Source organism: Dipodomys merriami, unplaced genomic scaffold, assembly GCF_024711535.1.
Source record: "Dipodomys merriami isolate MVZ:Mamm:240054 unplaced genomic scaffold, mDipMer1.0.p SCAF_12, whole genome shotgun sequence".
NCBI classification, from domain to species: domain Eukaryota; kingdom Metazoa; phylum Chordata; class Mammalia; order Rodentia; family Heteromyidae; genus Dipodomys; species Dipodomys merriami.
In genome coordinates this window covers 24,050,436-24,075,752 of record NW_027202493.1, presented here as the reverse complement: position 1 = coordinate 24,075,752, position 25,317 = coordinate 24,050,436, and the positions used below count along the sequence as shown (strand labels likewise).

Genomic DNA, 25,317 nt, shown 5'->3' with positions numbered 1-25,317 from the left:
ACTTATATAGATATGTATATATAGACATATATATAGAGAGAGAGACATATATATATATATATATATATATATATATATATATATATATATATATATCATTCACTGCTTGAGAAGCTGGAAATCTTTTCCTCCAGGTCTCTTAAGTGTGTGTGTGTGTGTGTGTGTGTGTGTGTGTGTGTGTGTGTGTGTGTGTGTGTGTGTGTGTGTGTGTGTGTGTGTGTGTGTGTGTGTGTTGAAACTGAGTCTTGCTGTATAGCTCAGGCTAGACTGAAACTTGTAACTCTCCTACCTCAACATTCAGAATTCTGGGCTTACAGAAATGCAACACTGTGCCAAACTAGATCCTTCATCTTTTCATTAACTTCATTTCTAGTGTTAACAAGCGAACTATATAATGTACTTACTAAGCCTATGTAACTTCCATAGAACGTATAAACTGGACCTATTCATATTAGTTCAGCCATTCCAAATAATTACAAATTTTATTATTATATTCTGTTTTTAGAGTAAAAATTTTTTTCCTTGCTTTTTGTTTTCTCAGACCAGTTCTTTATGGGCTGGGAAAAGTATCACATAAAGAGAAGCAATGCATGTATAAAGTAGAAAAGTGGGCCATTTATTTTTAGGTGAGGAGAGTGAGACCACCAAAGGCAGAAGCAAGCTGGCACTGTGCGCAAGTCTCCAGGGGACATGAGCAGAAGCCTACAGCTTCCTGCCGTGTTTGCTATGAAACACATTACTACAACTGTCTCCCAAGTAATCATTAATAATAGTAAAGATGTGTTTCATAGGTAAGACAATGTACTCTCCAAGTGATCCCAGATGAACTGGGAACCACTGTGATGCTGGCTTCCTAAGACCCTGTCTCCCCACCCCCATGAGTGGCAACATGACAGAACCTGTCATCTGACCTGGACAGGCCAAGGTGACCTGGCCAGTTACTATTACCTGCTAGGTGTGGGGACATAGATTCACACTGTTTCTCACATGTCTAAGAACCAGATGTTGAATGGATGATGGTTGAGGTCACAAACCACGTGAATTCCTCTGTTCAGAGTCCTGAAGGGTGATTCGTATGGTTTTGAGTTTCCTGTTCAACATAACATTATTCACACTCGTATGTGTGCATGTGGGTACATATTCATACCCTCAATATTCACAAATCATTCTCTCTCTCACAGAAGTTCTCCTTAGAGGAGAACTGAATTATTTTGAAGAGATTGTTTTTCTGAACTTTTTCATATTTTTCATACATTTTGTGAAGTCATTAATGCTCACAAACATTTGTTATATAAATGTAGCATGCAAACTGGGTGTCTATGGCTCTGCTTGTAATCCTGGCTAATTAGAAGGCTGACATCTGAAAGAGCATGGTTCAAATCCAGCTCCAGACAGGAAAGACCTTAAGACTCTTCTCCTATTAACCACCAAAAAGCCAGAAATGGAAATATGGCTCAAGTGGTAGAACACCAAGTCTTGAGCAAAAAGCTAAGAGCACCCAAGCTGTAAATTCAAGCTCCAGTACAGAGAGAGAGAGAGAGAGAGAGAGAGAGAGAGAGAGAGAGAGAGAGAGAGAGAGAGAGAGAGAGAGAGAGAGAGAGATGCACATAGGATGTTGCTTTAAAGCAACCTGGAAAGACTGGCATTTGGAGGAAGACTTAGTGCTACACACCTTTAATGAGCTTCAGCCCAAGGGATTTCAATGGCAAAGCTGCTCATAAATGTCACCAGTGAGTCCTCTGTTACATACCTTTCATGATAGTAGCAAACTCCCCAGTATTTTGGCAAAGAAGGAGCTTTGTACGAAATAAGTTCTTACACCAACCATAGTCTTTAATGTTGCCAACTGTTAACCTCAGCAGTCTAATGACTGGTTCCTTTGGGCAGCTGATAGGGATGGGTTGACACATTCTCTCTGTTAGACTGGAGAACGATTGCCTCTTTCAGTCACTGAGCAGGCCATCTGAAACAAGAGAAAACTAATGAAACTTTAGGAGAATCACTGTGTTAGAAATGCTAACTTCATTCCTTTGGTGTCCTCAGAAAGCCTTGGCTTTCCTAAGCAGCATCTGTAGGTGTCTCCTCCTATAGCTACAGTCAGGAAAGAACACATGTAATAAGTTCCAAAGACAGAATTTGTTAGTAGTGTCATTTATCAAAGAATATGAAGAACCTATAAGCAAAACTCCATTCTTATTCTCATCAAGCCATATAGATAATCGGTATAATTTAGTAGTTGAGATTTACAGGTATGCCCCACTATGGTTGGTTCATTAATGACATCATACCAAAATGGGGGAAAGGACAAATGTAATGTATTGACAGCCATTCCTCTCTCCTTCTTACCCAACTCCTTCCCACCCTTCACACCTCCCCCAGGTCTGTTCATTCATAAGGGCTGTTATTTCAGAATATTGTATTTTAATTCTCAAAGTAGCTTTCTATATCATTAGTTTTGCTGCATATCAAAGTATCCTCTGGGGGCTGAGAATGTGGCTTAGGGGTGGAGTGCTTGCCTAGCATGCATGAAGCCCTAGACTCCATTCCTCAATACCATATACACAGAGAAAGCTGGAAGTGGCACTGTGGCTCAAGTGGTAGAGTGCTAACCTTGAGCAAAAGAGGCTTAGGGACAGTGCCTAGGCCCTGAGTTCAAGCCCTAGGACTGGCAAAAATTATATATATATATATATATATATATATATATATATATAATATTATCCTTGACAAAGAGTATAATTTTCTTTCTCTTAATGATGACAAGAGAACCATAGCTGGGAAAGCTTTCAAAGGAAATACTGATTTTAAAATTACCATTTTTGGGGTCAGCAAGGTATAGACTGTTGAAATAATATTAGCCTTAAAAGTTAATAACAAATAATAATGAATTTGAATGCCAAAATATTGCCTAGCACATTCCGTCAACATGTATATAAACACAGCAGGAAATCCAAAACAAAAGCTAATTTATGGAAAACTATGTATTCCTAATGACAGTTTAGACCAGTAGGGGTCCAAGTTACAAACTGCAATCTTTACATGAGATGCTTTCATTTTACATAAAAAACTTGGTAGCACTCTGGAAGTATGTATCCAATCAAATCATTGCCCTATATTTAAGAGTATTTTTCTTATTTTTTCTGAAAAACCTAAAAATTCTACATGTGCATCTACGTATTTATATATTCATGAAACTGAAGCCAAACAATAAAAATAATCTGCTCTCAAAATTCAAGATACTCAAGTAATCATATGTGCAAAAATGATAATGTTACCCCAGCAAGGCAGTTTTAAAAGTAAAAATAAAGGAACAATATATGCATTCTAATCTATTGACATCTTATCTTTCTTGATGCCAGTTTTTTTTAGTGCCCAGTAATTTAACCTAAATACTTGTATTTTAAAATATATTGAAAGTTGGCCACTGGGGTTATACCTGTGATCCTACCTACTCAGGAGGCTGAGATCTGAGGATCATGGTTTGTAGTCAGCCTGGGCAGAAAAGTCCCCATGAGACTCTTATCTCTAATTAACCACTCAAACACCTGAAGTGGTGCTGTGGCTCAAATGGTAGAGCACTAGCCTTGAGCAAAAACAGGTCCATGGACAGACCCAGACCCTGAGTGTAAGCCCCACAACTGACAAAAAAAAATATTAACATATCCTAGAGTATAAACTTGGAAGAGATCTTGGAGATCAGTAATGAAAACTTTTCAGAATAAATATGATTTCAGCCTCAGAAAAATTGAGATATTTGCTAGAGTAATGTAGCTGGCTAGAGCCAGAATTAACAAAAGGCTTACAAGGCACCACAATCTGTGCTGAAAATGATCTTAACTATAAAGGCTCTAATTCTGATGTTATTTTTCCTGTAACTTCTATTAAAAGGTTCTTGTTCTTTGTTGTACTGGGATTGAACTCAGAGTCTCAGGCTTGCTAGGCAAGTGCTCTACCATTTCTATCTTTTGCTTATGAGTTTGTTTTTCATATAGAGTCTTAAGCTCTTGCCTGGATCCAAGCTTGAACCACAGTCTGGCCCCAGTAGTTGAGATTTAAAGGCATACCCCACCATAGCTGGCTTATTAAGAGGTTCTAAATGACTCTTTGCCAGATGATTGGTTTTGTGTATCAGGGTACACCATAATGGATATGAGGTGAATTACAGGTAAGGAAACTAGACAATAGTAGACTTAGGTGAACTCTCCAGGTTTTGGAGGCTAAATATGACTGGATACTGCATTACATATTTTCTAAATTATATTTTAAGGTAAGTTATTCTTTTTTTTTCTTTTTTCGCCAGTCCTGAGGCTTGAACTCAGGGCCTGGGCACTGTCACTGAGCCACTTTTGCTCAAGGCTAGCACTCTGCCACTTGAGCTACAGTGCCACTTCCAACTTTTTCTGTGAAGTTTATTGGAGAGAAGAGTCTCACAGACTTTTTTTTTCTGCCGAGCTAGCTTTGGACTGCGATCCTCAGATCTCAGCCTCCTAAGTAACTAGGATCACAGGCTCACCACGCTGGTGAGCCACCAGCGCCCTGTTTGAGTAGTTTGTTTTTTTTTTAATCCCAAATTAGTTCCCATCTTCTCTGCTACTTTCTATCTTCATGAGGATGTTTGCTTGATCTGGAGATACTAAGCAGCATTTAGGCAATCATCGCAGACCTGCTAACTGCTGTACTGTGTTGCCAGAACCTTCCAGTGTTCTCCTTAGAGCTCTGGTGACATAAGAAGCACTCAGGTAACTGATGGCAAGAGCGCCTGCTTTGCCTGGCCCCTCACAGCACCCCCTGTAATTTGCTCCATGGTTCTGGGAGGTTGCTGGACTCTGTCACCCGCTGTCCCCAGAGATAAGATCAAAATTTAGCCTCTGTTTCTTATACATATATCTAAAAATGGCATTCAATTTGCTGGTAGTGGTATATAATTTTCTTTAATTACACCTTGTTGGTTTCCAAATGTTCCACATGCTGGCTTGTAAGTGTCAAACCAACACAGACTAGTTGAAAACAGTGGCATGCCCTCTGTTTATAAGGCCCTGAGTTCTTTTCATCTCCATCCACCTTGAAAAAGAAAAAAGAATCTATCTGCAATTTCTCTCACTTGAATGGCCTTGGATTCGGGAAGAAAATCTCCTTGTAAAATTTCATTGATATATTATCTTGATTCATAAGTTTGATTGCTTCCACTTATTATTTACTGCAATGGCTACGGGTTTTAAAAAATGTCTTAAGAGGTCACAGAATTAATATTTCTTAATTATATGAAAGATATTTAAATTTTCCACATGTAATTTTATTCTAAGAATGCCATGAAGCAGCCTAGAAAGCTACAGGGTAGGTATAGAACTGACTGTATGGCTGTAAACTATTGACGGTTTAACAGCGATGTAAGCTAGATATTGTGATTTTTTTAAATCATTAACTTTGGTAGTAGTATAAAAGATATGGTATTTAATTTTGTAGCAATATATGTCAGATGTTACAACTCAAAAGTGGTCTTAATTAAGTGGGAACCATCCTGGAAATCTGGGCTTCTCTGCTCTCATGGAGAAAGAGAAGTTTCACTAGATGTCATCAGAGACTCCTGACTCTGGCACAGTAAATTCTTCTACTAGTCACCCCAAGTTCTTAGGAAGCCATTGAACCACAATGACCCAGGCTTCAAAGATTAAGCAAAATACTAAAAAACTGGAAGTACATGCTAAGTTTTCCCCTTAACTATCCTCTCTTGTTCCTACACCTAAAATCTCTGCATTCATTATTACCTTTCTTCCAAACATCATACTCCTATCTTCCATGGCAGTATCTTTTTTTTTTTCAAACTCCTAGCCACAAAGATCCACTTCTGCTTCTTCAGGACTAAGTAAAATAATGCAAAGTGCTTTGGTAGTACAGAAGAGTTACTAAATCTAGGGAGATTTCATCATGAATTCAGATGCTGGTGAGATTTCCCCAGGCAGAGGTTTGAGTGAGGCATCTCGGAAGCCAGGAGTTAAAGGAATGAAGTTACCTGAGGTAAGAAAATTAGGAGCATGATTTAGGTGGTGTATACACATATATATATTCACCTCCTGGGGGCTGCAAGATGAGGTATCTGGTCATATATTGATGACTATGTCTCAGAGATGCCCTGTGGGAAGATAACTGGCAACTCTTTGTGGGATGGCTTGCAAGATGGAAGAGCATCTGATTTGAAGAAATGGGAGCCTCTCCTCTCCCAAGCTCCAATTCAGCAGACAGTACATAAAACTGAAGTACTAACTGGAAGGTAAGAACCTTAGTGAAACATAAGAAGAGAAAACTAGAAGAACCAAAGAATCAGGAATGATCGTGGAAGGAGTGGGAAAATTAGGTGAGGAAGGGAAAAGCCATTTTATATAGCAAGCTTTATAAATGCCTGTCCACACGTATTTATTCACATGTGTTTTTACATTTACATTTCAGAAGATAAAACTAAATTTTTTAGATTGACATGAGGACCCAAATAGGGGTGCAATGATGAAAGCATAACAAGTTCAAAAAGGAAAGCTATTGCTACAACTGATTGGATGGGAGGAGGGGGAAGAAGGAAAGTTAAAGATTCATAGCCTGCATTTGGGGGGAACTAATAATTGTGATATCTACTGTGGAACATTGCTACAAATCTTTATTTCATTTTATAACAAATCTATTAAGTCATTACTCATGCTCTGAAAAGGAAGAAACCAGAAGTTCAAAAGCTATTTACCCAAGGTCACTCAGTAATCCATAGGCCTCTGATTCATCCCAGGACTGACTTTATTACCCAGGATGAAGTGACATAATACATCCAAAAAGAACAGAAAGCAAAATAGTTAAGAGGATAGGCTTAAGATTTTACATTACAGAAAGGAATAGGAGAAACTCTAGGGCTCCTTGGCACAGGCTGAAATTTTCTTAATAGAAACCCAGAAACACAACAAATCAAAGAAAGGTTGGACAAAGGGGATTGCATGAAAATGCAGAGCTTCTGCATAGCAAAGGACATAGCTAGCAAGATCAATAGAAAACCCACGGATTGGGAGATCTTTACTAGCCATACAACAGACAAGGGTCTCATATCTAAAATATACTTAGAACTCAAAAAATTAAATCCTCCAACAACAAATCCTCAAAGAAACAAGTGCCCCATTAATAAGTGATCTAAAGATTTAAGAGAGACTTCTCTGAAGAGGAACTAAGAATGGCCAATAGACACATGAAGAAGTGCTCAAACTTCTCTATCCGTAAAAGAAATGCAAATCAAAATAACATTGAGATTCCACCTCACCCCAGTTAGAATGGCTAGAATAAAAAATTCTAATAACATAATTGTAACTCCTCTGTACAGTATGTTCACAAATAAAATAAAATTAAATTTAAAAAAATTCTAATAACAACAGATGCTGGAGGGGATGTGGCCAAAAGGGAACCCTACTGCATTGTTGGTGGGAGTGTAAACTTGTTTAACCACTTTGGAAAGCAGTATGGAGGTTCCTCAAAAGACTATACGTAGAGCTTTCCTATGACCCAGCAATCCCACTTTTGGGCATTTACCCAAACAATCACAAACAAGGCCATACTAAAGCTACCAGCACAACTATGTTTATCACAGCATTATTCACCATAGCTAAGATATAGAACCACCCCAGATGCCACTCAGTAGATGAATGGGTCAAGAAAATGTGGTCTATCTATACAATGGAATTCTATTCCTCCATCAGAAAGAATGACATTGCACCATTTGTTAGGAAATGGAAAGACTTGGAAAAAATCATATTAAATGAAGTAAGCCAGGCCCAAAGAAACATAGGTCCTGTAGTTTCCCTTATTTGCAATAACTAATATATATGTCTAAGACAAGCAGAAAAGGTCAAAAAGTATGTACATGTGACCATATAAGATGATGCTAAATGAAATGAACCCCAAGATAGGGACACAAGAGATTTTATCTTTGTTGCTGTTGTTTTTAATGTACTGATAATGTACTATGTGATTTTTTTGTTTCTTTTGAATGTTCTTCCCCCATGGTCTAACCCCTGTTTTCATTGTATTTGATTCCTGTGCCCTGCATCTTGTAGATATGCTTTTCTGGTTTGGAGAGGGGAAGGGAAATAACAAAAAGCTGAAATAAGGATACAGGTTGACCCATTGTAGCAATGAGAGTACTATCCATTATATTGAAAATGAACTTTACAACTTTGGGGGAAGGGACAAGTTGGGGAGGTAGAGAGGGAAGGGATGGTAGGGGAAAAACAAAGGAGGGGGTAACAATGCTGGATAGGAAATGTACTCATTACCTTGCTCATGTAACTGTAATGCCTCTGTACAGTATCTTTACAATAATATATATATTAAAAAATAAATGATAGCTTTGAGAAAAAATTGAGATTTTATTTATAGGATTTTATTTTTAATAAAAGGATTTTTATTATTTTATGGTTTATAGGAGGTATATAAAATCTGAAATGTGGGTTAGTCCCTAAAAGAAGTTTTGATTATAGGCATGTATTTGAAAGTCTTCCATCCCCCTGGAGTTGAACATGGTAGTCATGAAAGCACTGGAGAGGAAAGAACTCAGGGAGAGACTTCAGTGAATAGCTTCAATTGGGGGGATACATAGAAGTAGAAGATGGTTAATTCAGTAAGAGTAAGTGATAAATGGTCAAAAGGATCCCAAACAATATCAGAGGCTAAATTAGTTAATGGTAACATACTGGATTACCTCCAACGTTAGTATGTTAAAAGAACAAGCATTTATTGTCTTGAATTTTCTATGAGTCATAAAATCTGGTCCCAGCTTCCGTGGATGCCTCCACTTAAGCTCTGTTAAGGTAGCATTCAGCTAGGCCTGAAGTCTCATCCGAAGGCTCAATGGGTGCTAGAGGAATCTGCTTCCCAGCTCAAACCCAAGGTTTTGGCAGACATGGCTCTCACCACATGGGCTTCTCCATACATTTAATGTGTTCTTCTAAAACATTATATGACAGCTAGTTTTCCCCATGGCCAGCAGTGCAAGAAAGAGATCGAGCAACATTTAAAGTAGAAACTCAAGTCTTTGCAACCTAAGCTCAGAAAATGCATTCCATCATGTCCACCATATGCGTTCACTTACAAGCCAGTCACTAAATCAAGCTTACGGTAAAGGAGAGGGCAGTCATATAAAGGTGTGTGCATGAGGAGATCGGGATTAGTTGGAGCCATTTTAGAGGCATCTTACTACCATGCCTTCACACAATGGAGTGACTCTTGTTTATTTATGTCATTCTGGTTCTTGTCAAGGAGTTGTCTCACTCAAAGACCTAGACTAACAAAGACGCTGCTCAGCACCTTTTCTCGGTCACTGCTTGGAATGCAATAAATCTCATATAGGTTCTTGAATTTTCCTTCCATAAATGATACGTGCAAGTTGAACCCACATTTCTTGGTCTAAGGTAAAGTTATCAGGCTTCAAAGCAGCAAGAATGAAGATGTTTGCTATCTGAAATGCTTGTGAATTGCCCTTAGGACTTCCACACAAGAATTCAGAAACAACAGAAATAGTAGTCAGGAGCTAGGGCAGTTTAAGGACAGGTGGCTAATGTTGACAGTTACTGATGAAGTGTGAACTGAATGAAGGTTAACAACCAGCTACTGGATCTGGCAATTTAAATACAAAGGGAGAAGGAGAGAGTGAGAAGTTTTTGGTAGAAGGAAGGAATGTAAATAATAGTGAAGAGAAAGTAAGGATTATTTGCTAAGAAAATGTCAGCAACATAAACACCATTGTGGTGTCTTCTTTCGAGAGTTGTGGCAGCAAATGGAAGGAAATTCTAAAGTAATTTGAAGGGGAAAAAATGAAGAGTTACTTTTAAATCCTCATTCTGTAATGGAGCATGGCATTTACACAAAATTCTGTGCAATCTGCACACCCTGCTAATGTTGTTTGGAGCATCTTTATCTAAATCATTCATAAACATGCTTAATTGTATTAACAAAAACATAACACAAAAGCTACCAGCTTAACACTTTAAAGTAGACAGTCTATAGTATGAAGTTTATTTACTTTGTTGTGCAACAAATCACCAAAACACTTATATAACAGAAGACTGAAATTCTATACTCATTAAACAACTCTAGTCCCTACTAGCTAAGTTTTACTTTGTTTCCCTGACTTTGAAACATTTAGGTATCCAGATTAGTGGAATCATACAGTATTTGTCTTTTTGTGACTAGCTTAGTTCATTTCACATACTGTCCTCAAAGCTTACCCATGCATGCTGGAAAGGACTGCTGGATCATACAGTCATTCTGTTTTCATTTTTAAGCAGTCACCACACTATTTTTCCATAGAGGTTGCAACAATTTGCATTCTTACTAAAAGTATACAAAGGTTGTCCACACCCTTACCAAGAAAACAAACATGTTTTTAATTTACAAATCAGCCTAGGAGGGCTATTGTATGACCATCATCAACACAATGCATCAATTTGTTTAATTATACTGAGATTTACACTCATCACCTGAAGAAAGCTTTGTGTCTTCCCTTTTCTCCCTCATGATGGAGTTCTTTCTCATTTTTCTGCATTGCACCTTAACTCTGTGTTTTATGCTCTCATTAATTCTAGTTATTTCATGGGGCTGTGAGCTTGTAGGGTGGGTTAGGAAGAGTAAACACATGTGTTAGATGAATTACTTTTTATTAGCTTACTTTGGTTATGGGGGGAAGATTTCATTATTACATTTCCACATATGTTTAAAATAGATTTCAATCAATTTTACCCTTTCTATCACCCACCATTCCTCTCTTTTCCCTTCCTCAAACCATTTCAATATGTCTCATTTTTATATTTATATACTTGTATACAATCTACTTTGACCATATTTCTTAGATAAATTGCTTTTAAATATTTTCATTCAAGCATTATATACATCTAGAAAAGCATACTAGAGCCTAGCATGGTAGTCATACTCCTGTAATCCCAACTACACTGGAGGTAGATTCAGGATCACCTTTTTATGAGATCGAACTCTAGCAGTGGTTCACTCATTTACATTGCTGAGTCGAGTCCATTGTAAGCCTACACTAAAGTTTATCAATTCCACTACTCACATTTCCCAGAAGGTTGTTTCTAATCTAAAGCCATTATAAATAATGCTCTGTAAACATACTTTTCTGAAAGTGTTTGTGCTTGTCTCTCTATTAGATAGGTAGACAGACTTTTATAGATCAACAGGAAATTTAACCATCACTTCTATTATTTTTTAATATGAGAAAATACATTCTAAGTCCAGCCAATTTATAAATGATTTTACAAAACACAACCCATGGCAGTTGGTAAAATTCTTGTGTTTAGAAGCCAATTTTAACATATGGACAACTGCTGATCCACATTTGCCACTCTAAAAAGATAAATTAACAATGTATGTTAAAAATGGTAAAAAAAAAAATTCTTTCATGTAGAGAGAAATTAAAACCATTTAAATTCAGAGCAATTCTGATAAGCAGTAAAACATTACAGTGGAGAAATAGGAATCCTGAAATTCAGGTCAGTGGTGGCATCATATGGTCTCTTGATTACATTTACTTTACAAAGACATCAGGTCAGTCATTGACCCTGCTGACTACTTTCATCCCACACACCAGATTTCACATTCCTTGTCACACAGTATCTTAGGAAATAATAGGCATTTGGTATTTTAAAACACAAAAAACATTCTGAATAGACACTGCTATCATTTATAAACTCCATTCTGCTTTGGATAATATTTTGGATATGCATCTGCACTTGCACGTAATAATATCATCTACAAGTACACAGGAATGACAATATAAAATGATAAAACATGATATCAGAATTATTTAAAGATTATATCTATATGAATACTATTTCTAGAACTTTAGACTTCACAAGTGTAGTATTTACATACAAAACCCATTTATTTTTATTCATGCAAAATTTTTTTGGTCAGTCATGGGCCTTGAACTCAGGGCCTGGTTGTTATCTCTGAGCATTATCACAAGGCTAGCACCCTACCACTTTGAGCCACAGCACCACTTCCAGATTTCTGGAGATTGGAGATTAAGAGTCTCACAGACTTATCTTCCAGGGCTGGCTTAGAACTACAATCCTCAGATCTCAGCCTCCTGAGTAGCTAGGATTATAGAGATGAGGCCACTGGCACCCAGCTCTATTCATACAACTTTTAAATGACCATTTTTATAAATCTTGGGATTAATGTTTTGAAACATTACAGAATAATGAAAAAGTATCTCATGGAAAAACTGTGTAAATAGCACACAGATATTACCTGTTAATATCCCTGACACCCCATACTGCCTCTCCTTTCCCTTTCCTTGATGTGGCAGAGAAGCATTTGTAGCCTGAGGTCGCTCAAAGGTTTCATTTCACCTATTTCTGTAGGATGATTCACACTCCATTACCCTCTGGTAAAACAGATAGGGGTGTAGTCCTGTGCCTTTGTCATCAGGAGGTCTAGATATAAGGCCAAGATCCATGGCCTACAAGCTTGGAACCTTATATTCTTTATATCAAAGACCCTCTATTTTGTCAGCTTTTAAATGAAGAAAAGTCAATAGTAGCTATTCTATGGAGTGTTTGTGAGACTTACATAAGATGGAGCGCGTAGTGGTGTTCACTGTACCATTTTTTTCGTGTAAAAACTTATATAGTGATGTCCTGACACCAGTTTAAGAAAACCTCATGATAGAGAATGCCTGATATTGCACCTACCACATACCAGCTCCCCTAAGCTTTCCTTCAGAAGGATGAGGAACTGAGCAGAGCACAGAGCTTCTGCTACACCTGTTCACTCTCCTTATACCCCTCATGGGGATATGCATGGACCCAAGATCCTTGATAGTGTCTTTGAAGAATAATCACCAAATACTTTCCCACGGGTTCAAATCTGCTTTCCAGCTTAGGACCGAAGAACTTAGATTTTTCTGTTTGCATATGTATTTTATTTAGCTAATTTCCCCTTTATTTGCTTGCCAAGATATCCCATGTAGTTTTATTACACCACAGCTCAGAAATTTCTGGAGTATTCATGATTTCCTTTGTATTTGCTGCTCCCTCTTCTCTCATTAACCCTATCAATTGGTAAACACCAAAGTGTTTACCAATCTTGAGTGGTACATAAGTGACCAGAGTTTTACCAAATACCAAACACCAACAATATCTATTTTGTTGAGGATATCTTCAGACCAAACAGCCTGTTGTTTTCTATTTCTAATGAAGTATTTAAAAAAAGATATAACCTTATTGGGCATGATTCTTATTATGCAGCATCTTAAGTAGAACCAGAATCCCATCTTATTGAAATTGTTTGAAATAATATATATATAAAAGAAATCTGTTGCCCATCTGGCAAAAAAATAAAATAAAATAAAATAGCTCTTTTAATACAAGCCTTGTATGATGTCTTAATATTTCACATCTGTGCACAACCCTGTGAATTTTCTCTACCCTTCAAAATCTATTAAAACCAATAATTTAAGCAAATTGCTAATTCGGGAAGACTTCTTAAGTTAAAAGATCACAATGATGGTAAATTATTTAGCATGGAGAGTTTGGCCCTATTGGAATTCAGGGACTTCTTGACTTAAAAAGGGATAACATCCCAAGAAACCCATTGGAGATTCAAGATGCTGGAAGTTGTAAATGCTCTTGCTATGCCTAAACCCCCACACAGCCCAGCTGAGCAGCACATGCTCTTTTACTGTGTGCTTTATGGCAGAAAAAGAGCTGTTGTTCTGTATCCCAGCATTGGGAGAAAATATCTCAACCATGTATTTTCTAGTCAGGATAAAAAAAAAAGATTCAAAATCAAAGTAGGGTTTCTACTGAGCATATATTGCTTTCCCACCATGTTGATGTTGAAAAATTGAAGGTCAAACCATTCTAAGCCAGAGACAGTCTATTGATGGTTGCTCTGCCCAAGTATGTCCAGTGAAGCTTTATTGTTTGCAGAGTTAGCTCCCATTATTTTGTGCAAAACTGCTAAATATCTCAAACCTTGAAAAATGTATGGTATGATCAATGTTTAGAAAGTTCCTGACATTTTGCCACTCAAACATTATGTAATTTAATGCAAGGTGACACACGTAGTTATACCTCTTAACAGGATGACAACTTAAAAATGCAAGAATTCTAAAACCTATACCTTAAGCAATGAGTTTAAGTGGAATATTTGGCACACTAAACAGGAAATACAAACATATACATTTGTTACAAACATGCATCATACACATCTGTTTACTATCTGTCTTATTATGGCAAGCTGTTATATTAGATGTTATTAACAAAAGACTATGGGACTAGTAATCAAATACCCTAAAATTAATAAAAAAAATTTTACATGTTTTATTTGGAAATGTTTGTACCAGAACAGTGAAATTAAACGTTAGAGACAATGGATATCATTAGCTTAGTTACACATCAGTTTATTATAAATGGGAGATATGGAAATTATGTACATGATGAAAGATCTCAGAACTTCCATGGAATGGGCAGCTTCACAGGATGCCATTTTAGTGATGTATTCACTCTACATACTTCCCAAGAATGTCACCATCCCTAAATAAGAAATAATCCTTGTCATCTAGAACTACTTTGGTGCCTCCATATTCTGGGAGAAGAACTTTATCACCCACTTTCACACTAACTGGCTGAATCTCTCCACCCTTTCCTTTAGAGCCGGATCCCACAACCACTACTGTGGCTTGCAATACTTTTCCTTGAGACTTCTCTGGAAGCATAATGCCTCCTTTGGTTACAGTTTCAGCTGCACTCCTTTCGACCAGCACTCGGTCAAACAGAGGAATGAACTTCCTAAATGCTTGTCCGGCCATGACTCTCCGTGGTCGCCACTCGGACTCTCCCTAAAATTAATAAATTTTTAATTCAATCATATGTAGCAATCATACTCTTTCACCCAGCTGTTTTTTTAAATAAGTTTTTTATTGTGAAAATACTGTACAGAGGGGTTACAGTTACATGAGCAAGGTAATGAGTACATTTCTTATCAAACATTGTTGCCTCCTCCTTTGTTTTTCCCCTACCATCCCTTCCCTCCCACCTCAACTACACTCCCCAGCCTAAATTATAATGTTCATTTTCCCCTCCCCCCCAGCCTAAATTATAATGTTCATTTTTCAACATAGTGTCTTATACATCTCATAGCTGTTTTTATACATTAAAGAAACCATTAATTATTAACAATATGATTTCATTCTTAGTCATTTGTATATCTGCTTTATATTTTTTCTTTCTTTAAATTACTATAGTATCTGCAACAGTATTTTCTTAGAGTTTAAATTTTCAAAAAGATGGGCTGGGAAGGCAGCTCAGTAGTAGAGCGCTTGCTTTGCATGCATGAAGCTCTGGGTTCGATCCCTCAGCACCACACAAGCAGAAAAGGCTGGAAGTGATGCTGTGGCTCAAGTGGTAGCACACTAGCCTTGAGCTGAAGAGTTGAGGGACAGCACCCAGGCCCAGACAGAGTTCAGGCCCCATGAACCAGCAAAAAAAATAAAAATAAATTTAAAAAAAAGCTAAAGGACAGCCCTCAGGTCCTGAGTTTGAGCCCAAGTAGTGGCACAAAAAAGTGAAAAATAAAATTTAAAAAAAATATTGTTTAATACTTAAGACCTACATAGATTTTAGGCACTGTGTCCTTAAACCATATTTTCAAATCACACCAAAAAGTGAACTGAAAAAGGTCTCATGAAAGACTCTCAAAGGCACTCAATTTAGGTTACTTTCCTCCACCTGAGTGAAGAGAAGGAATTTTAAAGTGGGCAAAGAGTGTTGTAGACAAAACAGGCGCTTACTGAAAGGGTGCCTAGTCTGATCGGGTGAGTTCAGTAATCTGGAGGCTAGAAGAATTAAATGCAACACCTATATACTAAAAACTGCATCTCTGCATGTCAGACAAACTTCATATAATCTGTCCTTATGGTAATTTTAGCAAGGTTTAATTTTAAGTAACCCTACCTAATGTTTAACAATGCTTTGCCAAAGATTAAATCCTAGACTAAGGACTAAACAAGTGTATCTCTACAGCCTCTGCTCTTTATTCTGTGCCAAGTTACCTTCGTTAACTGCATCTAAAAATACTCTCATCTCTATTATAAACTCTGATCTATAGTGAACAATGCATGGTCAAAAGTTCTTTCTTGTTCCTCCCCCACAGTATAACCCCTGCTTTCACTGTATTTCATGTTGGTATAATTTGTGGAGGTGAAGGGGAAAAACAAATCGTTTAAATAGGGATTCAGGTGGACCCATTGCAACAATGAGATGTACAAGTCGTTATGTCGAAAACAAACTTTACAACCTTCGTGGGGGGAGGGGGAGGGGAGGATTGGGGGGGCGGAGGGGGGAGGATGGGAAGGGATGGGAAGGGGAAACAAAGGAGGACACTACAATGCTTGATAAGAAATGTACTCATTATCTTGCCTATGTAATTTTAACCCATCTGTACAGTATTTTCACAATAAGAAAAAAAAGTTCTTTCTTGTCATATTCCTGCCCACCATTGGCATCTCTATGGATAATTATTTCTCCTTGAGAAATAATTTGTAAACTACATTCTGTAGAGCACAGATGAATGTTTAGCAATTATTAATGGGTAATATGCTAGTGATATGTTCTTCAGAATATTTTAAATCCATTAAGAAAAAACAATAATAAATTTTAATTATATTACATATATAGGTATAGCATTATATCACAGAGTCACTTACTCTTCTAATCACATTTTCTGAATATTTAAATAAAGAAAATTAGTAAGCAATAAAACTTTAATGCATGTATGTTATCTCTAAATTTATAACAGTTCCCTTCCCACACCAAAAACACAGGAATCACCGACCACATGCATGTTGTTTGATTTTTGCCATTACTGAATTGTGTCATAAATTCAAAAACTACTCACCCTAAACTTAAGGTATTTCACTTTATTACCTGCTACACATCTGAATCCATGTTGATCATTTCTTTTTATTATTTTTTTTATTGTGAAAATACTGTACAGAGGGGTTACAATTACATGGGCAAGAATGAGTACATTTCCTATCAAGCATTGTAGCTTCCTCCTTTGTTTCCCCTTCCTCCATCCCTTCCCATCCTCCCCCTGCCCCCTCACCCCCGCACCAAAGTTGTAAAGTTCGTTTTTGACATAACGACTTGTACTTCTCATTGTTGCAATGGGTCCACCTGTATCCCTATTTTTTTAATTTTTTATTGTAAAGATACTATACAGAGGGTTACAGTTACATGAGCAAGGTAATGAGTACACTTCCTATTGAGCATTGTTACCCCCTCCATTGGTTTCCCCCTACCATCCCTTCCCTCCCTAACTTCCCCGATGTTCTTTATTTTAAAATTGTGATTAAATGATTACATAATTTCCCAAATTTCACAGTATTGTGGAATAATGATGCTCATTTAAAGTCACAAGTTCATTCTAACTTTCCTGGAGCAAATTGCCTATCACCGTCTATAACATATAACGGTGTTCACATATTATACACCATCCATGTGATCAGCAGCATGGGGATATTTAGTAGTGGTTCGACCAGATGAGTGGAAGGTCTTTGTTTCTTAAGTCCTGTTAATTTTGTCATAACCATGCTGATTATTTCTTATACCAACAAATTCCCCTAGGAAACCAGTTTTTGCTTTTTTGTCATATCCGGAATGCACAGCATCCATCTAGGGAGGACATGTATGTGGATGTGTGACAGAGTATTGAATTATATTCATATATGCAAGGAGCCTGTGGTCAAACTCTCTTGGCAAATGTGCTACAAAGCATTCTACCCCTTACTTAAAAGATGGGGAAAAGTAGAACCTAGACAAATTAGAGAAAACAATGATTCATTCCTAAGAGTTTCCTGGTACCAATTAACAGAGTAATTTTCAATCATGATTGAAATGTTGCCATATTGCATGGCATGGCTAAGTAAATTGCATGTGTACGAAGAACTATGTTTTATAAGTTGTACTGCATGATTATCTGTGGTATTTCAAGAAAATGTAAATTTTAACTTTACATATGTCTCTTGTTATAAACTTGCTTACCATTTGCTTTTGGAGCTAAAAGCAGTAGACCTTTAAACAAGTTGTGTTCTCTACCCCCAGCAATGCATCTATTTGGCCTCAACTGGCAGTTACAGCAGACTGAAAATGACACATTTGAGAATGGAAAAGTGAATTCTGACACCATGCCAACAAACACTGTATCATTACCTTCTGGCGACAATGGTAAGAGACAGAATTATGTATCCTGTGTTTTTCTTTTAACCTCCCTTTTCTATAAGCTTACTTCTACCCTGGCTTACAGCCAGCTTATATGGGAGAGAAGAAAGATGTTTGTACATTACAGATACTTTTTTTAGTATTAATTTACTTGAAAGGTTGAGAACTCACATTTTTATTACAGGAATAATATAATTTTCTGCCTTTTGATTTGAGAGGCAGGCTCTTCTGCCTTTACAGCCTGCAAGTGTGTGTGTATTGAGTTTGATTTTCATTCTACAGATAGACTACAATTTAGTATATGATCTCTTATATTACCTTGGGCATATTAAGTTTGCTTTTTTCAACTTGTATGTGGAGCTGGAATACTATATTAATTTTATTATAGAAGCTTTTAAATACAAGACATGTGAAAGGATTATGTAATGTATTGACTTTTGTTTGGTTGCTCTTTCTCTGAACCTTTAAGAGTTTGCACATTGAACTAACAGAGACTTTCAAATCAATGGGCTCTGAAACAAAAAATGGAATTTAAGTAGTTAGAGATTGCGGTAGAAATTGCCATATTTCCTTTTTTCCAACATAAGTACCCAGAAAAAATATATATACATAAATATATGTACGTTACATAAATAGTATTATTCTAATATACATATATGCATATTTTATATGTATATATATATATTAGCATTCATATCCACTGGCATTTTTCCAACATATGCTAATACTTTATGTCTCAAAGCAAACTTACAGAGACATCTTTTTCCATTACCTAGTATTTGCCTTTAAGAACTTTCCCACCTCTTCTCCCATGCTTATTCTTACTTAGTTTTATTAGTATCCCACATTGGCATCAGTTGTGTACATATCAGGTGGCTAGGTTCTTGGCAATATGAGAAAAAAGTTGTGTTACGTGCACCTACTTACTGTAACTAATGCTTTGTAATGTCTGTTTCATTCTTTGCCTTCTTACTCTCTCTTTAACAGTAATACCTTATTACAGGAGAGGAAAAGAAGGAGGGGAGGGAGAGAGGGAGGGAGGGAGGGAGGAAGGACAGAAAGAAGGAAGGAAGGAAGGAAGGAAGGAAGGAAGGAAGGAGGGAGGGAGGGAGGAAGAAAAAGGGGGAAATAGCCAAATGGGACTTAAGTATTTATTACCTGTTCCACATGTGGAGAACTTTTTTACAGACTAAACAAATTATAATTATACTAAAGAGATAAATGCTTAATGTGGACATTTTATTTTATGATACTCTAACCTTTTATTGGGATTAAAGTGCAAATAGAATGTGGTTAATTAGTTTCATAGGATTCAGAATGAATGATACTGAGAAAGCAGTGAATTCAGAGATGCTTTTCCCAACTTCTGTGCTGGCTCCTGGCATTTGGTCGGGAGTAAGTCTGCTCACGTCAGCATTCCTCAGTTTACATCAGCCTGTATTCAGAACATAGTTCCTCACACACACACACCCTTTTTTTTTTTTTTTTTTGGATGCTCAGGCGAAGTATATAGCAGTTAAAATTCACAGGAAAATTTAAGACAACTCTAAATTTAGCATCATTTAACCTTATGATTTAGCATCACATCAGCTCTACAGTGTTAGGAGAATATCACATAAATATGCTTTCAGAAGTCTCCAGGGAGCTCAAATCCTCTCAGGCAGTGACTCCTAGCTGTTGACCAGGACTCTGAACAGAAACACATGTCAGATCAAACCAGCATCCATATGTATGTATAGGACCTGTTTTCTAAAATAGAGCTTGTCCTTATTGTGAAACATACCTGAGGTTTTTTGTCCTACTGTATTGTATTACATTTCCCATTTATAATGAAAGCTAGTTACAGACACTAAAATAATTCTACACTTTACAAAGAACTAGTTTCTATGTTTATAAACAAAAACATTGCTGCATTGGTCCTCTTCGCAGAGAGGAACTGCAATAACTGGCTGGGATCGTAGAGTGTGCTTTGTACAACTGCTGTGAGCCTAGAGAGCACATGCACACACGTGCACCCATAGCACCTTCTCCCCAGCTGTGTGAAGAAGCTGCACACATGAGGAGCTATTCTCAGAGACCCCAGAGACAGCTAAGTGCCCTAAGAGCACTGATTCCAGGCCCCACCTCTACCAGGCTGTCTGTGGGAACGTCACTTCTGGGAAAGAAAGCTACTTCTGTTTTTACTCAGACCTTGGCCAAAATAGTAAGAACTTGTCTTTATTATTTCTCAAATAGCCTCCAAAACTCTGAATTGAAAAAAAATTCTTATTTACAAGAAAAGGTTCTTTATCGATATAGATGCAGATATATTGATAGATAATAAATAGATAGATAGATAGATAGATAGATAGATAGATAGATAGATAGATAGATAGATAGATAGATAGATAGATAGATCTTTAAATACTTATAGACCTGGGACAGAGGGAAAAGAGGCATTCTAGTTCCAAGAAAGAGAGTACCTGGGTATTCCTACCCCCTTAACCACCTCCTCAGACTTATAAACTCTATAGGAAAGCAGAGCATGCCATCTCTTTAGAAACTCGTAATAAGAGATTCCCACCTTCAAAAGCCTGAGGCTCCTGAACAAAGCTCACTAGGAGAATGAACCGTGCTGGACATAATGAGAAAATCACTTCTCCGCTTCTAAATACAGTACACTTACTTATGTAGTCTTTTCTTATTCTTATTGTGTGAATATAATTCTCAGGAACAAGCATTGTGATAATGGTTCAGTAAACTCCCTGCTTGACCTGAAATTAATACTGAATCCAAGCTTCTAAATGGTAGTTTGTTTCTAAAAGAAGAACTTACATTGTATTCCATGATCCTATCTGTTTATTTCTGGCCCATTCTTTGGTTACAAATTTTAGGTAAAATAGCAGAACTGTAGGGTGACAAGGAAAAAAAGGATAGAAATGGGAAACGGTGAATAAGCAGGAAAGAATAAAGTTCAGAGTTCAAATAGTCTTTTTCTAGAAACTAAAATGATCTCTCTGGATTAAGGAATTCATTTAGCTTAATGTACTGGAAAGAGTCACACAGGCCCATAAACTAATTCTAGCTCCTTCATTTATTTGCTTTGTAACCCTGAAGAAGTTATTTAACCTATCTGAGACTTAATTTGCTCACATGTGAAGAGGGAATAACAAAGCTGGGCATGGTGTCAAATGCCTGTAATCCAGCTACTCAGAAGTCAGACAGGAGGATCAAAGTTCAAGACTAACAACAGAAACATTGAACACAAGATCATCTCTCTAAAAAATAAGGAAAATCCACCAAGGTTATGGCTCAAGAGATAAAACTTTTGCCGCCCAGTTGGGAGGCCCTGGGTTCAATCTCCAGTACCACAAAATTTACAAACATAAAATAATATAAATAATACATAATGAAATAATACCCATTTTTCTGACTTGCTAGCTTTTTTTGTTGTTGTTGTTGTTGGTCATGGGCCTAAACTCTGGGCCTGGGTGTTGTCCCTCAGCTCTTCAGCTCAAAGCGAGTGCTCTACCACTTGAGTCACAGCGCCACTTCCAGCTTTTTCTGCTTATGTGGTGCTGAGGAATGGAACCCAAGGCGTCATGCATGCAAGGCAAGCACTCTACCACTGAGCCACCTTCCTAGTCCGATTCGCTAGCTTTTAATAGTCTAGCACCCAACTGTATTTAACTTGATACATTCTCTTCCTGATACTTCTTAAATCTTCCTTCTATACTCGGAACCGGGCCTGAGCAAATGGCCTTTCATTTTCATCAAGAGAAAAATGGAAACGTTCAGAAGCTTCTTTCTTAGGCATGAGTGTAATACATCCTTTCACCCTTTTCTCCCCGTATTTAAGGTTATTTGCCCCATGAGTACTGTTCTGTTGTTTTGTTTTTACAAATAACATTTAAAGAATTTCTTAGTGACCTAACCATATGATGTGTATGTGTTTAGATCATATTCACTTGCCAGTTCCCTCTCTATTGCCCTGCGTCTGCTAGTCCCCTCTATCTTTGATGCTTAATTGTATGAGTACTCTTATTTTTTTCCCATCAGGGCCTGAGTGTTGTCCCTGAGCTTTTCTGGTAAAGCTAGTGCTCTAATACTTTGAGCCACAGCTCCACTTCTGGTTTCTTGGTGGTTAATTGGAGAAAAGAACCTCATGGGCTTTCTCTCCTGGACTGGGCATTCCTCAGATCTCAGTCTCCTGAGTAGTTGGGATTACAGGCATGAACCACCCGTCCCTAGCTTTGCACAAGTACTCTTGATTCTATTCCCTCTCTTCGAAGTTTTTCTCGTCTAATAACACCATCCATACAAGCTACCATTTGAACTCTCTTGACTACTTTTTCCTCTAGCTCACTGGGTGTTTTCATTTTTTAATAGCAAGCATAATGAGTGTATTCTTTGTGTTCATTTCTTACTTTCCACTTACTCATGTTCATTACTCCTCCCTCAAGACTGTGTTCTGACTCCACCACCCACTGAAATTGAAGTCTTTTAGGTCAAAAGCACCAGCAAAAACGTCTTTCTCGTTTTTGTATTCTTTCTGAATCTTTTGGTGGCAACATCTGTTGGTTTCATTAGCTCACCTCTCCCTCCATCTAACCCATACACTTTACTGTTTCTCAGGACTCTGCTCTTCCATGATATAATTGCTGTGTTCTCTCATCCATTTTCCTGGCTTTAGTTACAGTCTTTGTGCTGTTGATTCCCAAATCAATGTCAGGCATAAACTGTTCTCTTTAGCTCTAGACATCAACTATATAAAATCTATCCAAGTCTCTTTGGAACATCTCCACTTGAATGTCTTCCAAGCATTTCAAACAACAAGTGCCTAGCACTGAAACTATCAACTACTTTGGCTATCTATTACTGTATAATAAGGCATACCAAAATTCGGTAGGTTAAGTTACAATTTATCATCTCACATAGTTGTGCTAATTGACTCGGTAGTTCTTGCTTCCTTACTGTGACTTGCAGGCAATTGGTCTCAGCTGGGGCTGTCTCAAGGCCTGGGGTTCAATTCCAAGCAACACAAAAGGAAAAACAAAGTCAAGGGAGATCATCCAGATTCTTAGCTAAGTGAGTTAAGCCACCGAGTACATTGAGAGACACATGAACAAGGGAATGTGGGATGGCAAATATTGTTTTGGCCATCTAGGGAAAATACAATTGCCACATTATCTTTTGTTCTACATCCACCTCTCTTTCAGAGATTTCAATATCAGGAAATGACATCATCATTAACATGCTTACCTAATCCAGAAGTTTGGAATGTACTTTTGACTCCTTCTACCCTCTCACCTCTCATAGTCAATCACAAAGCCCTGACAATTCTGACTCCAGGTAGAACTGCTACCTCTGGTCTTGCTCACTTATTCTTCATACACTTCTTTGAGATAACAGTATCTCACCTGACCCTGTCTAGTGACCCAGATTCTACATATAGTTGTTTATTAAAAGATCTGTTCTGTCAGAGACCTCAAAATCACAATATGAATCCCAAGTTTAAGATATAGAATTGGCAGGTAGGCTGTTGGTTGCCTAACCTGGCTTTCTTTCGTCCTAATTATTAGTGCCTCTGTGGGACCTCTAATATCACTCTGAAATTGCAGTTAAGACTTTAACACTTGAATTTTCTTCCCTTCCTCTCTATTTAATCAATGCAGCCTTGTTTATCTATATCACAAAGATGGAAAATTCATGCTACATGTGAGGAAATACTTGGTGTCCTGTAGCTTTCAGTTATTTCATGTCACCTCCTAATTACCAGCATGATTTAAAAAACCCCGTTTTGTCCTCATTACTATTATGAATGGCAATGTATTATCTATAAAATGTTTTTCCAGAGCTCAAAGTACTTATTTAAAGGCTTCCTTTACAATGCCACTTTACTGATGCTTTCCTCTAAGGTGGGTATTATAGAAGGAGAAGAGTGACAATAGCTTTGCTCTCTGGTCTCTTTATGTTTTCGCACACTGACAACTGTATTTTATGACATTAAGACTGTGACATGTACTTACTGATGAAAGAGAAAATCACAGCTAGCAGGTGAAAAGACTGCTAGTAGCTCCCACAGTCACGCACAACAGGACATGTGGAAGAGATTCTTCAAGATGGTGCCCTATTGGGCTTGAAGAGTTAGGTAGGACATATCACTCTCACTGTGAAGGCTTTAATTGTTTTGATTTGCAACCCACAGCTTTGAGTTTCAAATAACTACAAGGCACTCTGTCCCAAGACTCTATGTTTTCCTCCGTGTTTCCTTCTTTTCTTCCTAGTAAACCCTGCAGACAACCATGGTGTTTCCTATGATCATTCCAGGGTTTGGGCTCTGGGGGCTTAGAGAAGTAATGATCTCAGTAAGGGAGGATGAGAGCCCTAGAATTGGCCTTCCTTTCATTTCCTCTGAAGCCAGGGTTTTCTGGAATTCAGGACAAGATGAAAGAGTTCTGTGTCCTGGCTTTTTTCTGAGAGGACCGAAGAGCTTCAGAGGAAAGGCTTGTGTAAGTATTTACAAGTTTATCAAATTGTGTCAGTGGCTCTCTGACTTCCAGGTGTGTTTACAATCAATAGAGAACATTTGAACGACCACACTTGACTCTGTCAAATTGGAGGAGCACCAAAACTTGAAAAGCAACAGGACAGAAAACTATATACTCCTAAAACTATATAGTCGAAAATCACAAAATTCTAATCCTCTGATATTCAAAAGATAGAGGTGTAGCAGAAATATTACACTAATCCAAGCAGTGGTTTTTAATGAAGAAAAATTGTTACACTCCATCACATTCATTAAAATGAAAGGTCAGATGTACACCTGCGTTTTACAAAACATAAATTCTAGGTCTTCAATTCAACATAAATGTGTTGTAAATAGTTTAATAATTGGAAGGAAGTAGAAGTTGAAAGGCTCTTGGAGATTTTTTTTTCCCCATAGGAAAAGCCAGAATACATACATGATCTTCAAGCTCTCTAGTTACTGTACCACTTTAAACAAAATATCTCTACAAATTGAAATTGAAATTCATTTCATTTCCTCAGGTATGTAGCTTTCTTAAAATCTCTT

At 37.4% G+C, this 25,317-nt stretch overlaps 1 protein-coding gene and 1 pseudogene across 9 annotated transcripts in view; one reads left to right on the top strand and one right to left on the bottom strand.

Annotated features, from left to right (window-relative positions):
* Nucleotides 1-25,317, top strand: part of Tenm3 (teneurin transmembrane protein 3) — a 608,309-nt gene that overhangs the window by 458,831 nt on the left and 124,161 nt on the right. For all 9 annotated transcript variants that reach the window (XM_070016445.1, XM_070016443.1, XM_070016442.1 and 6 more), the window contains one exon: nt 18,147-18,269. In XM_070016445.1, the coding sequence (XP_069872546.1) occupies nt 18,147-18,269 (123 nt within the window). The remainder of the gene's footprint in view (nt 1-18,146; nt 18,270-25,317) is intronic.
* On the bottom strand, nt 14,480-14,870 carry LOC138823270 (10 kDa heat shock protein, mitochondrial pseudogene; annotated as a pseudogene).